Source organism: Nyctereutes procyonoides, unplaced genomic scaffold (assembly GCF_905146905.1).
Source record: "Nyctereutes procyonoides isolate TBG_1078 unplaced genomic scaffold, NYPRO_anot_genome, whole genome shotgun sequence".
NCBI classification, from domain to species: domain Eukaryota; kingdom Metazoa; phylum Chordata; class Mammalia; order Carnivora; family Canidae; genus Nyctereutes; species Nyctereutes procyonoides.
The window spans coordinates 9,140,765-9,156,922 of NW_026575131.1; the positions used below are offsets into that span (position 1 = coordinate 9,140,765).

At 50.4% G+C, this 16,158-nt stretch overlaps 1 protein-coding gene across 2 annotated transcripts in view; it reads left to right on the plus strand.

The window, feature by feature from the left end:
- SRGAP3 (SLIT-ROBO Rho GTPase activating protein 3) overlaps nt 1-10,627 on the plus strand; it is a 249,479-nt gene extending 238,852 nt beyond the window's left edge. The window contains exons 19-22 of one of the 2 annotated variants that reach the window (XM_055344234.1): nt 2,219-2,399; nt 3,676-3,825; nt 5,937-6,264; nt 9,245-10,627. In XM_055344234.1, coding sequence (XP_055200209.1) covers nt 2,219-2,399; nt 3,676-3,825; nt 5,937-6,264; nt 9,245-9,658 — 1,073 coding nt within the window. In that variant the 3' untranslated portion in view covers nt 9,659-10,627. The remainder of the gene's footprint in view (nt 1-2,218; nt 2,400-3,675; nt 3,826-5,936; nt 6,265-9,244) is intronic. The other variant, XM_055344236.1, reaches the window with a different exon arrangement.
- Nucleotides 10,628-16,158: the final 5,531 nt, after the last annotated feature.

The following is a 16,158-nucleotide window of genomic DNA, read 5'->3' on the forward strand; positions in this document are numbered from 1 at the left end:
GCCTTCGGCTCAGGGTGTGATCCCTGGGTCCTGGGATCGAGTCCCACATCAGGATCCCTACAGGGAGCCTGCTTCTCCCTCTGCCTATGTCTCTGCCTCTCTCTCTATGTCTCTCATGAATAAATAGATAAAATCTTTTAAAAAAGGATATAAGTGACGTATAACATTATATTAGTTTCAGGTAGACAACTTAACGATTCAATACGTGTATTGCAAAATGATCACCACAGTGTGTCTAGGTAACATCCATCCATACGTGGAAGACTGTATGTAGTCACCATACATAGTTACAAATTTTTCTTTTCTTGTGATGAAAACTTTTAAGATCTACTCTCTTAGCAAACTTTCAGTGCAATGCAGTATTATTAGCTATAGTCATCATGCTCTAAATTACATCCCCAGGACTTTATTTTATAACTGGAAGTTACAAAAGTTATAAAGGTTTACCCAATTTGCCCACTCCTTACCACTGCCTCTGGTACCACCAGAGGCAGAACCACCAATCTGTTCTCTGTTTCTGAGAGTTTGGTTTGTTTTTGCTTTTAGATTCTACATATAAATAAGATCATATGGTATTTGTCTTTCTCTGGTTTATCTCACTTAGCATAATGCCCTCAGAGTTCATCCATGTTGTTTCAAATAGAAGATTTTCCTTCTCTTTTATGGCTGAATAATACTCCAGTGTATCTATATACTGCATTTTCTTCATCCATGTATCCATCTGTTTTTTCAAGTTGGTGTTTTTGTTTTCTGTGGATAAATAAATACCCAGAAGTGGAATTGCTGGATCATATGGTATTTCTATTTTTAACGTTTTGAGCAACCTCCATACTGCGTTCCACAGTGGCTGTACCAATTTACATTCCCACCAACAGGGTACCAGGGTTCCCTCTTCTCTATATCTATACTCATTATATCTTGTTATTTCTTGTTGGGTTTTTTTGGTTTTTTGGTTTGGGGGGAGTGGTTTTGACAGGAGCTGTTCTGACAGGTGTAAGGTGATACCTCATTGTGGTTTTGATTTGTATCTCCCTGAGGATTAGAGATGTTGAGCACCTTTTCATGTATCTGTTGGCCATCTGTAGGTCTTCTTACACGCATTATCTTTTAATCTTCCCATATCAACTGAGGTATACAGAGGTTATGTAACCTGCCTCAGGTCACACAGACAAGAGGTGATGGAACTGGGTGGTAGGAGTGCCTCGGGGGCAAGAGCCGATCCTCACTGCTTAATCCAGTCAAGACTTGCCACTAACCAGTGAAGAAGAAAGGTTTGATTGGTCAATATGTGTGAGCAAAGAGATGAGCTTGAGCTGTGGTCCCGGAAGGAATTCTTTCTCCCCCCAAATTAAGTCCATGCATGAATGTGTTATTCAGCTCAGGCTACCAGAACAGAACTGGGTGGCTGAAACAACAGAAATTTATTTCCTCACAGCTCTGGAGGCAAGAAGCCCAAGACAAAGGTGCTGTCAAGGCTGGTTTCTGGTAAAGCATCTCCTCTCAGCTTGTAGAAAGCTGTCTTCTCTCTATGTCCTCACACGACCTTTCCTCTGTGTACATTCAGAGAGAGAGAGAGAGAGACAGACAGACAGCTGGCATCTCTTTTCTTCATGGAGAGATACCAGTCCTGTCAGATTAGGGTCCTACCCTAATTACTCAATTTAATCTCAATTACTTCCTAAATACCGGTCTCCAAATACTATCAAACTGGAGGTCAGGGCATTAGCATATGGATTTGAGGGGAGGGGAACACAATTCAATCCATAATAATGAGCTTTGAAGAGTTCTGGGAACCCTTAAAAATTGTGTACAGCATCTTTGTATGGATGGGAGTCCACATCCACCCAAAAGATAAGAACCTCTAAAAGTATCGTAAGTGGACAAAAAAGGAAAGGATTTGTGAACAAATGGAAATGGCAGTTGTCTTGAGGTAGAAGATAGAGGAATTTCTTAAGATAATATTTTAATTATTAGAAAGCGGAAAACCAGAGGGGGAGTGGAAAATAAGGATATGGTGTGTCAGTAGTTAGACGTCCTGCCCAAGGCCACAGCATGGGGAGTGGGTCTGAGCTAGAACTTGGTATCCTGAGCCCCAGCCCATGCTCTTCCCACCAGCTTGCCGTCTGTGCTGCCCCACGGAAGCCAAACCATCTGAGCGAGCCTCCTGGCTGCCTTCCTGCTCACTCCACAGATGCTCTTTCCCATGTTTTCCTTTTAGAAGTGGAACAGATCGAAGCCATCGCCAAGTTTGACTATGTGGGGCGGTCCCCGCGTGAGCTGTCCTTCAAGAAAGGAGCCTCGCTGCTACTGTACCATCGCGCCTCAGAGGACTGGTGGGAGGGCCGTCACAACGGCGTGGACGGACTCATCCCTCATCAGTACATAGTTGTACAGGACATGTGAGTGGGAATCAAGACCTTCTTTGAAGAATGTCGTGGTTGATTAGTGATGTCTTGAATGGGCACAGGAATGGGAGTGCTGGGCTGTATGCCAACCATTTGCTCTCACTGGAATGACGCACTTGGTCTTTTTTAAGAATGGTTATATCTCACTTCCCCTTAAATGGTGATCCACTAAACAAATAAGCAAATTGCTCATCCTTTAGAGTATACAGAGACAGTGTTTGGTGCCTTTGGTTGACCATCCTGACCCACCTGACAGCCTCTAGGGCATTCATCACCTGCCCTGATTCTCAGCATCCAGTAGATCTTGCCATATTCCTCTACCTTCTTAGGCCTTCCCTATAATCAGTGACCAGTACTGCCCCCTTTACTGCCCACCATTCTTTATCTCCCAAGTGGCTCTCTCAGAGGATGCACAGAAATAGCCATCCTCTTATTTCCAGGGTACTGTTATTATTTTATTTTATTTTTTTAAAGAAAGGCCCACATCCCAAGTATCTTGCCATACTGGGAGGCCCAGAAAGTTTACATCTTCTCTTCTTTAAAAGCCATTGAAGGTTTGTACAACAGACACTCCCTCTGAGTCAGTCTCTGGTAGAACTGACTTATGGAGGAAGCAGCCACTACGCTGGACCTCAAGGAAAGGGGCAGAGGCATAAGCCTTGATGACAGAGGGAATGGTGTGAAACCACAGCAAAGTCCAAAGCCAGGCAGACAAGAGAAGTGCCAGTGGAGGACCCTTGGCAGCCCTCTGCTGTCCCCAGTATGCTGGGAGGAGGCCAGCAGGGTACCCCACCAAGCTGGAGCCACCTCACAGTTATCCAAAGCCCTAGGTCAAGAGCTGAGGGATGGAGGCACTCTTCTTCCTCCCTTGCTTAGCCTTAAATGGCTTCTCAGGGCACCACATGGAGACTCAGCTCTCAGTGCTCAGCTTGTGGGCTCCTCTGCCCATCATTCTAGCATTCCCTCCAGCATTTAGTCTCCCTGCAGCAGCCTGGGAGAGAAAAATCTAGAGGAAGGGAGAAGAGAAGGTAGGTCTGGGGCAGAGGGCAGGTGGTCTCCTGCCAGAGAAAGTAAGTTAAGAGAGAGCAAGCCGATGGGCATGTGTGTGATGCTAAGGCCTAGAGTGGGAAGTGGCTCATCCAGAGGATGGGCATAAGTTAACCATAAAGTGTGTGTGGATGCCCCCCTTCACACAGGTCTCCAGGAGCCCTACATATCCGGGGTTCTCTGGAGCAAAGCACTCCCGATTCACATCTGTCCTTCTCCCCAGGGATGATGCCTTCTCGGACAGCCTGAGCCAGAAGGCCGACAGCGAGGCCAGCAGTGGGCCGCTGCTGGATGACAAGGCCTCCTCCAAAAACGACCTCCAGTCACCCACGGAGCACATCTCGGATTACGGCTTTGGGGGGGTGATGGGCCGGTAGGAAATGCGGATTCATTTTTTCCTACTAGAGCCATACCCATCTCTGTCTGATTTGGGAGAGGCAAGAGGGCAGAGGGGAGAAAGGAGGCTGTTGTGGCCCTTTGTTCCCTCTGGGATGTGCTATTGGGCACACTGGGGGGTCTGGCTGGAACTGGCCCAAGAATGCCAGGCTTACAAGGGTCCAGCTTGGAGTTGGGGTTTGGAGAAGGAGGAGACAAGACATATATTAGCAAATCAATGCCCTTTACATAAAATAGTAGTGATAAATGGGGAGGAAGAGAGAGTTATAAATTGGCAAGTATTTTTCCTACCTCTCTCCAGTTCTTGCACCTCCTCCCTATTTTCTGTTGAAGACCTGAGTTGTTATATTTAAATTATTAAGGTTCACATACTCCCCCTGAAGTGCACTACACAAACAGAAAACTCACACCCACTCCATGTGGTGCAGGAAATTGACACTCGACTCTACCCACTTATTTGGTGGGAGCACATTTGCCAATTTCTTCCCTCTTCCATGTGTGGGCTGCACTGCGTCACCTGACCTTTCTGCCAGGCAAAGAGCTACTACACTTGTCATTCTCTACATGCCTGTTTAGTCCAAAGAATGTGGTCGTTAAAAAAATATCAAATATGAAAAAGTGAAGAATAGAGAGGCTGATAGTTTCTCACTGCTTCCTTAATCAGATTCTCACAATGTCATATTCTTCTTTTTTTTTTTTTTGGGTGGAGAGGTCATGGGATCAGCTCCCTCATATGGGTACTTGCAGATAGAACCAGAAATATAGTTGAAACAGGAACATATGTTTATGAATTTACTTTGGCAGAAGTCTCTGTGCCTCCTTTCAGTGTATTCTGTTCACTTCAGCAAAAGGCTCAGGCACTGTGATAGGTAATGGAATTGGGGGGCAAAGTGGAAGTCTGGGGTAGGTAGAAGACAAAGCCATGGTTCCTTGAATTCTATCTAGGAGGGCCATATCTTCTCCTGCCTCTCTCTTCCTCTCCCTCTTCCCTCCCTCCCCTACTTTATTCTGGTTCTTCTCTTTCTCAATATTTCCTCCTCTCCAATCCTATGCTTTGGTCCTGTTGGGGTACCCACAGGCGGTGCTTAGCTTGGCTGGTGGCTCTGGGGTCTGAAGTGCTGCTGACCACATTGAACTGGGTCCTTCAGTCATGGCCCATTCCAACACTCTGTCCCTCCTTCCTACCCCCTTGCCACTGCCAGCCTCCCCTCTACCCACCAGTGCCTTCAAATCTCTGTTGACCTCCATAGGATGTAGCAAAATTGCCTGCGGGTGGAGCCTTTTACCTCCAGAGTGCTTTTACACCCGCCAGACCTCCCTGGAAGATGGGCAAGGAATATTATGCCCATTTACCAGATTAATAAAATGGGTCTGAAAGAGGACACAGGAAAGTCTGTGACAAAGCCAGCCCTCCTGAGAGACACTCTGGTCCCTCTTTGACTCTACCAGAGCCTCCCTAAAGAGTAAAAGGTGGCCAAATGCATAAAAGGCACATTGATTGAAGCAGTTTTTTTACTCCAGAATGACTAATTTTCCAAGATCTGAAAAAGCCTCATAGAAATAGCCCTTTGCTGGAGAGATTGGGGGTGGGTGAGAACACTGGACTGTGTTCAATTCCCAGGGACCCCCTCCTGTGCTTGCAGGGAGCTGGTGACTTTTTGGTACAGTCAAGCCTCAATGCTTCAGACCAATTAAGAAGCCCTTCAGAATCATGGAAATGTCTGAACCACTTAAGAACATATCATGAGCCCAACTAACCATCCCCAAAGCGTTCCCAGGTTGAAATTCTCCTGGCCTTGACTTGACACATAGACAAGATTCATTGTGTAATTAGTGGCATCACCGTCTGCAGTTTGGAAAGCAGAATGCTTCCGATTCCTTCGTGTGCACATTACACCTGCCCCTTGCCACTGAGTTGCACGCTCAGCCAGAGCTTTCATTGTGCACTTGAGTTTGGCTGAATGAGGCTTTACTATACCTGCTCCCCAGACTAGTGTGTAGTGTGTGGCCTGGGGGTTAGCTGACCCATTCTGAGACCTGCCAGGGTTGACCTCTGCCCCATGCCCCTGCCCCCTGGCTCCTTTACAGAGTGCGATTACGATCCGATGGAGCGGCCATCCCCAGGCGCCGAAGCGGGGGTGACACCCACAGCCCACCCCGGGGCCTGGGTCCCAGCATAGACACGCCACCCCGGGCCGCCGCCTGCCCCAGCAGCCCCCACAAAATCCCTCTCACCCGGGGGAGGATCGAGAGCCCTGAGAAGCGGAGGATGGCGACATTTGGGAGTGCCGGCAGCATCAACTACCCTGACAAGAAGGCTCTCTCGGAAGGGCACTCGATGAGGTCGACATGCGGCTCCACCAGGCACAGCAGCCTGGGAGATCACAAGTCCCTGGAGGCTGAGGCCTTGGCAGAAGTAAGGGCGGGTGGGAAGGCAGGCTGGGCCAGCTGAGGACCCGGAGGGGCGGCCGGGTGGGAGCCTCTTGACCAGGGAGCCACTTGGCCCTTCACGCCAGGCTCAAGGTTAAGCTAGAACACAAGGCAGACAGCAAGCTGGCTTCCTGTCCCCCTGCTGGCCTCCCCATGGGAGCAGAGGCTGAATGGGTGCTGGCTAGGGATTCTGTTAAAGACCTCCAGTCTCCAGGGCTGGATGGGGGATATTCCTACCTGGGGGCAGGCCGGATGAGAGGGATGTGGTAATGGCAGGTGTCTCCACGAGATGGCACAGTTGAGCTATCCATTCATTCCTTCATCCATCCATTCATTCATCTGTTCATTCATTCATTCCTTTATTGACGAATATTGATTGAGCCACTGTTGTGTGCCAGTCACAGAGCTAGGCACTGACAGTGCAAGGATGACCTGAAATGGACCCAGAGCCTGCCCCCCCGCCTGCTGTCCGTCTTCTCCAAGCGCCGTTGTGCGGCCCCGCTCTGCAGATTGCTGCATCACCTCTCAGACTAATGCAAGGCTCACGCCTAAACTACTCAGCTGGTCTTTTCTCTGAGCTTTCTGTCTCTCTGGCTCACATTCTGCCAGGATAGAGTGGCGGTGGGGATGGTGGTAGAGGCGTCATCGTTACATTTATTTTTTAAAGCTTTACCTTTCAGTGCACACTGGAGCGCTGCAGGGAGAGCAGCGAAGTCCATGGGGCGGGGGAGGACTTCATTTAAGTGGCGTGGGATGTGCAAAGCCAGCGTTCTCACTGCCGGGCTGGGTTATAGCACAGATGGGGAGAGGACTGCCATCTCTCCCCTCACATAGAAGGTCCCCCACAGCTAATCCTTTGGATAGAGGCACAAAAATCCCTTCTTAAAGTAGCTAGTGTTCAGGGCAAGGGATAAAATGTCAAGAAGCATAAAAGCTACTATTAGCCAGAGACCAGACACCCATAGTCTCTTAACAAGGCAAAAGGGATAGGCTGGGACCCTGCCTTTGCCAGCCGGGAGCCTGCTGTGGGGCCTCAGGGTGGGCAGGCGGCCGCCCATGGGCTGAGGAGGAGGAGACAGGGTGAAAGAGGACAGGGCTGCGGAAACGGGCTGGCAGGACCTCTCCAGGCTCCAACTTCATCAGTGTGACCAGACTTGAAGTTTTTCCGGGTTCACCTCACAGCAGAAAAACAGATGTCATCGCGGTCATGGAGGGTTGTGCACCACGCCTACCAGCAGCGGTTTTAAGCAGTCTCCCCTGTTGTGGGATATTGTGCTCAGCCTGTGCGGCTCCCTGTGCCCCATCTGGCGTGGAGGCATCCCTGTAACGCTGGTGTGAGCCAAGGACTCAGGCTAAAGGGAGTGTGAACACTGCCCGGCAGTTTATAAAGCTCCATCACATCCATCACCTCATCCCATCTTCACAGTAAATGTAGGGGCTTTCAACAGAGAAGCAGAGCCTGGTGCAGAGGGCCCGAGACTTGTCCAACACTACACAGCCAGCAAAAGGGGTCTTTTCACTAAAAAATCCCAGTCCTTTGCCCTAGCCCAAGCCTTCCTAGTTGGAATGCTGACTTCCAGCTGCAGCGCCCCCTTCTGGCTCAAGGAGGAGCAGAAGCCCTGGGAATGTGGACCCATGAGCCCCACCCAGGCTGACAGGGGACCCTGCCCTGCTCCCGGAGACCCTGGCGGGAGGCCCTGACCGAGCCTTAACAGCCCTCCCTGTCATTCAAAGTGCTCTCATATTGATGAGCTCTAAATCTCCAGGAATTACATAGGCAGATGAGAGGTTTTGTTGCTCTTTAAAATTGATGTTTTTGAAAAACAAACTTTTCTGATTATGATACAGAGGAGAAAGTGACAGTCTGGTTATTCTGGGGTGAATATTGTGGACATTCTGATATGTAACCTCCAAGGAATGTTCTTTTTTTTTTTTTTTTTTTTTTTTTTTTTTTAATTTTTATTTATTTATGATAGTCACAGAGAGAGAGAGAGAGGGAGGCAGAGACACAGGCAGAGGGAGAAGCAGGCTCCATGCACCGGTAGCCCGATGTGGGATTTGATCCCGGGTCTCCAGGATCGCGCCCTGGGCCAAAGGCAGGCGCCAAACCGCTGCGCCACCCAGGGATCCCTCCAAGGAATGTTCTTATGGGCAAGAATTTTTTTTTTTTTTTAATGACGATAATGGTGGGGTGCCTTCCTGGCTCAGTCGGAAGAGCGTGCGGCTCTTGGTCTCGGGGTCAGGAGTTCGAGCTCCACGTTGAGTGTAGAGGTTACTTAAATAAATATTTTTTAAAAGCAACCATAATGGTTAGGGGCTTGGGTTCTGGAGACACACTATCTAGGTTGAGACTTGGGCTATGTTACTAACTAGCTGGGTGATCTTGGGCAAGTTACTTTAACCAGGCTGAGCTTCCATCTTCTTATGTGTGAAATGAGCATAATGGTGGTTCCTACCTCATAAAGTGTGAGGATTAAATGACTTACAAAAGGAAAGGGCTTGGATGGGTGCTCTATTATTACCATTGTTACTGCCATTGTTATTTGTGAGTGCTTACTGTGTATCAGGGGCCATGCCAACCTCTTCGTGGAGACTGTATCATTCAACACACTTGTCAACCCCCCTGAGGTTGCGGTTATAATGGTCTAGATTCACAGATGAGGATTCTGAGGCTCAAAGAGGTGAGGTAACTTGCCCAAAGTCACACAGCAAGAAAGTTGCAGAGCCAGAACCAGTAGTGGAACCCGCCCTCCTTGCAGTCGGCCCCCTGGGCAGGCAAGTGTGCGGGTGATGCCCACATGCATAGTGGGACATAGGACGCCCTGGAGAGTTCATCTCCCTCCCAGCCCTGAGCCCGTGTGTGGCAGTACCTCCCCAGGAAGCCCACGGGCCCATCAGCAGCCGAGCAAGGGCTGGACCCTGGGGCGCCCGGCCTCTGTGCTGACCAGAGCTCTTTCCGCCCCCAGGACATCGAGAAGACCATGAGCACGGCTCTGCACGAGTTGCGGGAACTCGAGAGACAGAACACAGTCAAGCAGGCGCCAGATGTGGTGCTGGACACCCTGGAGCCCCTGAAGAACCCGCCAGGCCCCATCAGCTCCGAGCCCGCCAGCCCCCTACACACCATCGTCATCCGCGACCCCGACGCTGCCATGCGGCGCAGCAGCAGCTCGTCCACCGAGATGATGACCACCTTCAAGCCCGCGCTGTCCGCCCGCCTGGCCGGCGCCCAGCTGCGCCCGCCCCCCATGCGGCCCGTGCGGCCGGTGGTGCAGCATCGCTCCAGCAGCAGCAGCAGCTCGGGCGTGGGCAGCCCGGCCGTCACGCCCACCGAGAAGATGTTCCCCAACAGCTCTGCGGACAAGTCGGGCACCATGTGACCCCCGGGCCGCGGCGGCGCCGCCCTGGCCGAGGGTGGCCTCCGTGACTTCCGCGCCCCCCAGTGCCCCTGGCCCGACCGGGCGGGGCCCAGGTCGCCCGGGAGCGCGGCTGTGCAGAGCCGAGGCCTGGGCGCCCCCCGCAGCTGGCTTGCAGCCGCGAGAATCCCACAGACCCCCCGTGTGTCCGCGGGCCGCGGGGGGCACAGGTGCAGGAGCAGGAGGCCCGACTGGAGCATCTCCTGAGGCTGGGGCAAAACGTTACATGGCTTCCCCGCACACGGTCACTGGAAAATGATTCCCTCGCCTTCTGTCTACATACGTGAATGTGTGTGCGCACATTCGTGTGCATATGTACACACATGCGCGTATGTACGTGTCTGTAGGTGTGTGTGTGTATATATATTTATGCATCTATATACATATACTAGATCTGGACGCACAACTAAATGTATATAGGATCTCCTTTTTCTTTTTATGAAACTTAGATTTACCTCAGACCCATGCCACCAAACACCTCCCGCTGAGTTACTTGGTGGGACTTGCAGGGACCTTTCTGGGAGAATTTAGAAGCCTCCGTGACTGCGAACGAAGCAATACACCACTAACCTGCAGAAAAACACACAAAAAATCGTCTCCCACTGTCTCCAGAAGTCGTGGCCTTCCACAACAGCCTGCCCCTAACGGAAGGGTGGGGCAGGCGGTACCCCAAGCAGGCTGCTCCTAGAGGTGGGGAACCCTTCACAGAACCCCTCTCCCTCGTCCACCCCAGAGACCCTGCCTTTCCACCCGGAGGCCGAGGGCCGACTGTACCCCCCCCCCGAGGGCACGGGAGGATGTTGGCGAGATGGCCCCTGACCACAACATCCTTGTGTTTGTACGTAGGAACAGGGGATAGTGAGAAGCTAAGCCCCATCGTAGCACAGCGTTCTGTGGGGTTGGGAAAAAGCAAAAAAAAAAAAAAAAAAAAAAACACAAACAGTGGTGTGGAACACTTCAAAACCTAGACACGCTGTAGGAATAAACCTGTGGTAACTATAGAGGTTTAACTTATGCCATTTTCAAAATATTTAATTTTTTCTCCTCTTCTTTCTACTAATTATACTGTGTCAGATCCAGAACTAAACAGGCAAGGAGGCTTTCATATCATTTTAATTTAAGATCGATCTGTGACCCACTTTGGCCGGTGCTCTCCTGCATGAAGCCCAGGAGCCTCACAGCAGGGGCCAGAGAGGGGCCATCCGTTAGCGCTTCCTGTCCCAGAAAACACTCTGGTTGAGGTTATGCAGGTGAAATGGCTTCCCTCTCTCCATCCCTTCCCTTCCCAAACCCTGCTCCCCTGCTCTCCCCCCACCACCTCCAGAGCATTTAATGGAATTGAAAATACGGTGATAGAACTGAGGTGAGTGACTTTTAAGAATTAGGAGCTAGACTTCTGCCTCTTTGCTGGGAAAAGGCCTCTGGTTCCATTTTACTTCCTCTTTTGATCTTTTCATTTTCCAGAGATAGGCTGTTTCTGGCTAATGGAACACAGGCGAAATCAGATCCTAAGGGGACCGCTTCTATTCATCCCCTCGGGCCAAGCCAAGGGTCTCTTCCTTATCGTTCTCAAGCTTTCTCTCTTTCTCCCGGGGCCTCTGAGTCTATCTCGGTGGCTGTGGTTTGGAGTCAAAAGTCCTGTGTTTGAGTCCCAGCCCCCCACCCACCCCATAGAGCTGTGGGACTTGGGGCCTGTCACTCCACCTCATTGAGCCCCAGTGTTCTGCTCCATCAGATAAAAGTAATAAAAGTAAGATGTGAGCAAGCTCTGCAAGCTGGAAAGCACTGTGCCAACACGTTTAGTATTTTTTTATCATTAGTAAGGTAAGTCTTTTAGATCAAAACCCATCCAGGACCTTCCTTTCGAAGCCTCCTAACAGCATTTGAGAATGGGGTGGTGCAGTTTTCCTGCCAGTTTCATAAGCGCCCTGAAGCACAGCCCTACAGATATATCACCTGCCGACCGACGCTTGGAATGGTGTCATGACCATTTCACCCCACTGAATTAAGTTGTACCCTCCCCCCCCCCCCGGGTCATAAAAAGGTAAATACACCCCAGGGGGAGGGGCCCATTAAGTCACCACTACCTGGGCGCGTGGAAGTGGTGACCCATTCTGTGTGGTCGGAAGGATTGGCAGTGAGCGCACTCAGTGGAAAAGTCAAGAAAGGGCACGAAAAGAATGCCAGAGAGAGGTCAGTGACAAACTTGACCTTCCTTGTTTAGCCTATAACCAACTGTTCTGTTTTAGCTCCCGGAAGCTAAAGAGCCTCAGAACCAGCTAGGAGCCCCTCTGTCTTTGAGCAGATGATGATATCGCCGTTTTACAGCTTAGGAGAGATGGCAAGGCCTTGGGATGTCCCGAGACGTGCCCCAGGTTTAATGGGTGGCTGACAGCGAGGGCCATGTCAGGCGCTTTCCTGCAAGGACGCTGTGCTGTCCAGCCAGGACACAGGCTCCTCATTTCCACCCCAGAGAAACTCCCAGACCTTAAATGCAGTAGCCTCCTGTGCAAAATGTCACATCCTCCCTCTGCCATGAATACCAGAGGAAAAGCGAAAATCTGAGTTGACCAATCTGTTGCCTGATATCTACAGCACCAGTCAGACCATGTGGGTTTTTCCTATGAATTGACTGCATTTTTTTCCTTACTGCAAATGGATCTGCCCTTAACCAAATTACCTGAAGGCAGAGCCTTAGCTGTTTTCTTTCAGCACCTATTTTTCCATTGGGAAACGGCTGATGAGTTCACATTTAGGGAAGCTCACACCCCACTCATCCAGGCCCAGATCTGACCCTTGACGCAGAACCAAATGGAAAAATACTTCCCTGCACCCTCCCTCTGCCCCCGCCCCCTTCCTCATCTGGCACTCTGCATGTCTCTGCCACCCTCCACGCGCACCCCGTCCCATCCACGGTCACTGAGCATTGGCATTCTCTTCCTGACTCCTGCCTGTGTTAGTACACTATATATTGCTGTATTTGCTTAAATGCTGGAAAGTAACTGTTAAAATGTGAAACTGTAATTTTTAAAAAGGCTACGATTAAATTATAGCCAATGCCACTCACCAAATCTTTGCACCTAGTAGATAGATCAATGTAAAAAAAAAAAAACAAATACCAGAAACCTAACTGTACAGTGAGTGTGGGGGAAACGTAGTAACCTAGTTAGTAGTCCTCAATATAACCAATTGTACAAGGGGGAGTGGTGTTTACCTACTTGTTCATCGCCATTACTGAGAGCTGTACTGATCAGTTCGTTGATAACGGGCATTTTTTTTTTCCCTTCACAGAATGATTTCTTTTCTTAACCTTCGACTTACCCTGAGGTCAAGCCTTTTGTCTTTATGTGTAACCGATGTTTAGTCTATTTTAGGAATGAACCAGCAAGATGTTCATTTAAAACTGACCAAAGACAATTCATTCCTGGTCTAGTTTCCTGGGCCTTGGGGCCCAGCCGCCGCTAAAGACCTTTCTCCGATAAAATTGAGAACAAGCCGTGCTTCCTACCCCGCTCTCCCCTCTCTCCCTTTACTCCCCTTTCCTCTTAAAAGAGCTGCTCTGAGCTGTGGGATTCTATGAAAAATTCTTGCCTTTCCTTGTTTTCAGTGCTAACGATTTCTCACCTTGAAGCGCCTTTTGAACCCCGGACAGAGCGCGCAACTGGAGGGAATTGTAAGCTTGGGAATTAGCCTTGGGAGTCTTTTCTCTGAGGTCACCAGGCCAAGGGGCAGGAGAGAAGTGGATTCCCAAGGGATGAAAGGTCTCTATTCAACGAAGAAATCCGAGTGGGAAGAGACCCAGGGAAATGGAGCCATCGTTTGGCTACCGGCTGGAACCAGCAGTTCAGAGATCTGCCTTATAAACACTTCAGAACTGGTTTGTGGTACACAAAGGGGAGCCCACGCTGGGAAGGGCCTTTCCGTGGGCCTTGCTTCCCCGTTGGAGTCCCTTGGAGTGCCTTGTTGGGTTTATTTCTTTCTCATTCAGGAGGCCCGAACGCAGAGGACTTCCTGTGGCCTGGTGGCTACTTGGCGCTCAGCACACGTACCCGGCTGGTGGAAAATCACAGGACTAATGTGATGGTTCTTCCTCTCAGTCTTTCTATTCCTAACTTTTCACACATCCAGATGGTTCCACACTAGAGCAAATGCCTCATCCTCCTGAGAATCCCAGAAAGAAGACTGGCCGGCTCACAACCCTGGCGGGGCAGGGGGGCCCTGTCGGGCTCGGGAGGACAAGGCAGGAAGGGGGGAGCGAGGTGTTGCTTAGCCGATTTTCTGCTATGCAGAGCTAATGCTGACGTTTCATGTCAACTTCCCCGGTTCTCTGGGGCCTCCTGTCTTCGGAGCAGCCATGTAGAGAATTCCCCACATCCCAGAGCTGCCCGGGGGAGCCGAGAGAAGGGACTTCGCCGTCGTGTCGGACTCCTCCTGGCTGCTCTGAGGTCGACCCGCCAGCGTCCCGCTGTCCCACCCTCTGGGACGGGCCGAACGGCCACCGCTGCCCCTTTGCCGACACCTCCTCTCTGTGCGAACTGTCCCAGGCAAATAACAAAGCTGTTCCTTGAACCAGAGCAACCAGAGTGCACTTTGCCTTCCTTAGACGGAAGGAGATTCTGGCTAGAGTTTCTGCTCAGACTCTAGTTCCCGGCAGTGTGACTGTTTACACGGTTTGGCAATAGGTTTGGTTCTGATTGCTTCAGAGTGGCTGGTCAATTTAGTTTCCTTTGGTTTCCTTCCTCCCCAAACTGTGTCAGGAAAAAACAAACCGAAACAACCCTAGGAAATTGCTGGTTGCCTGTCCCCACGTGATGATAAGTGTCGCCCTCTTCCGGATATCGTTTCTCTACCTTACAACCAAACGCCCGTCCTATAGAGTGTCTGATTGGATCCTCTGTTGCGTATTCTGATGGTGCCTGCTGGTTTGACGTGGAGCTATCCTGTGAAATAAAACAGCTTAACTTTTCTCAGACGTGATCCTGTGGCTTTTTGGAAGGGTGAGGGGGCCCGAGGGGGAGCGGCCGGGAAGGGCCCAGAGGGGTGTTTCTACTGGCCAGTCCACACTGGCTGTGTGCTACCTCCAGGAACCGCCCCTGAAGTATCCTTTAGCTCACATCCAACAGGGTGAAGGCCAAGGTTCCGAGGAGGACTGCTTCAACTGTCCAGCGAATGGAAAAAGGTAACTGTGGGGGCGCCTGCGTGGCTCGGTGGTTGAGCATCTCCCTTAGGCTCAGGTCGTGATCCCGGGGTCCTAGGATCGAGTCCCACATCGGGCTCTCTGCTCAGGGAGGAGCCTGTTTCTCCCTCTCCTCCCTGCTTCTGCCCCATTCGTGCTCTCTCTCTCTCTCTGCTCTCTCAAATAAATCTTAAAAAAAATAAAATAAAGATAATTGTGGGATGCCCTCTGGGAAGGCAGAAACTGGAAATGTGAAAGCAAGGGCAGATGGGAGAAGGAGCTGGCATCTGCGATAGTGCCTTCAAAAGTTTAAGACAGATTACCAGAGGCCGCAGGATACCGAGTTCCATGTGAAGGCATCTGCAGCATTTCAGCATTTGTGTTTTCACACATGTGATGCTGTCCCTTGGATTTTTTTTTTTTTTTACCTATGTTGGGGTGTGTGTATGTGAAATGTGTACTGATCACTTCTTTCTGTCCCAGGCACTAGATTAAAGCCCTTTACATTGCATTTTCTCATCAAATTCTCAAAATAGTTACTGAAGGTAAGTACCCTTCTCAAATCCCATTCTGCAGGTGGGGAAATTGAGGCTCTAGGAGGTTAGGTGGCCCACCCAAGGTTGGGCTGGGAAGTGAAGGAGCCCAACCTGACTCCAAAACTATGTCATTGAGCATGCCCATTACACCGGCACCAGCAGTAGGATCCCACGATGAAGGCAGCTTGTGGCCTGTTGCAGTCCAAGACTCCGGGCCTTTCCTTTCTGATGAACTCTGGGTGGATCTTCATGCAGGGGCTTCCTTGCAGAAGAGAATGAGGTCCCCTGCCAGCCTCGGGGAATCCCTTACTCTCACCCTAAGCTCTCAGCACTCAGTGCTGGCCTCTTGCTCATTTCAGGCCCCAGTACTGTGAAACCTCCTGACAGGCTCAGTCTGATATGCAGCCCATACCCTGTCCACTCGCTCCTAGCAGCCATGCTCACTTGAGAACCTCAAATCAGAGGCCTCTCATTCCTTCAACAAGAATGTGGGAAGCACCTTTGTGTGCACTGTACCCCAGGGTAGCTTCTGGGGAAATGGATGCCTAAGACCCAGTTTCTACCCTCAAGCTGCTCACAGTCTCATCGCACAAAATGATCGCTTCAGAATTCTGAAATCAACTCTGACTCATTATGACAATGATTAACAGGACAGTGTCTTTGTGCCGCAGAGGCATAAAGAAAGGGCACATTATAACCGCTTGTCTGCTTTGCTAGCCACAGAGCCATCCATTGCTGGACTGTCCACTTCT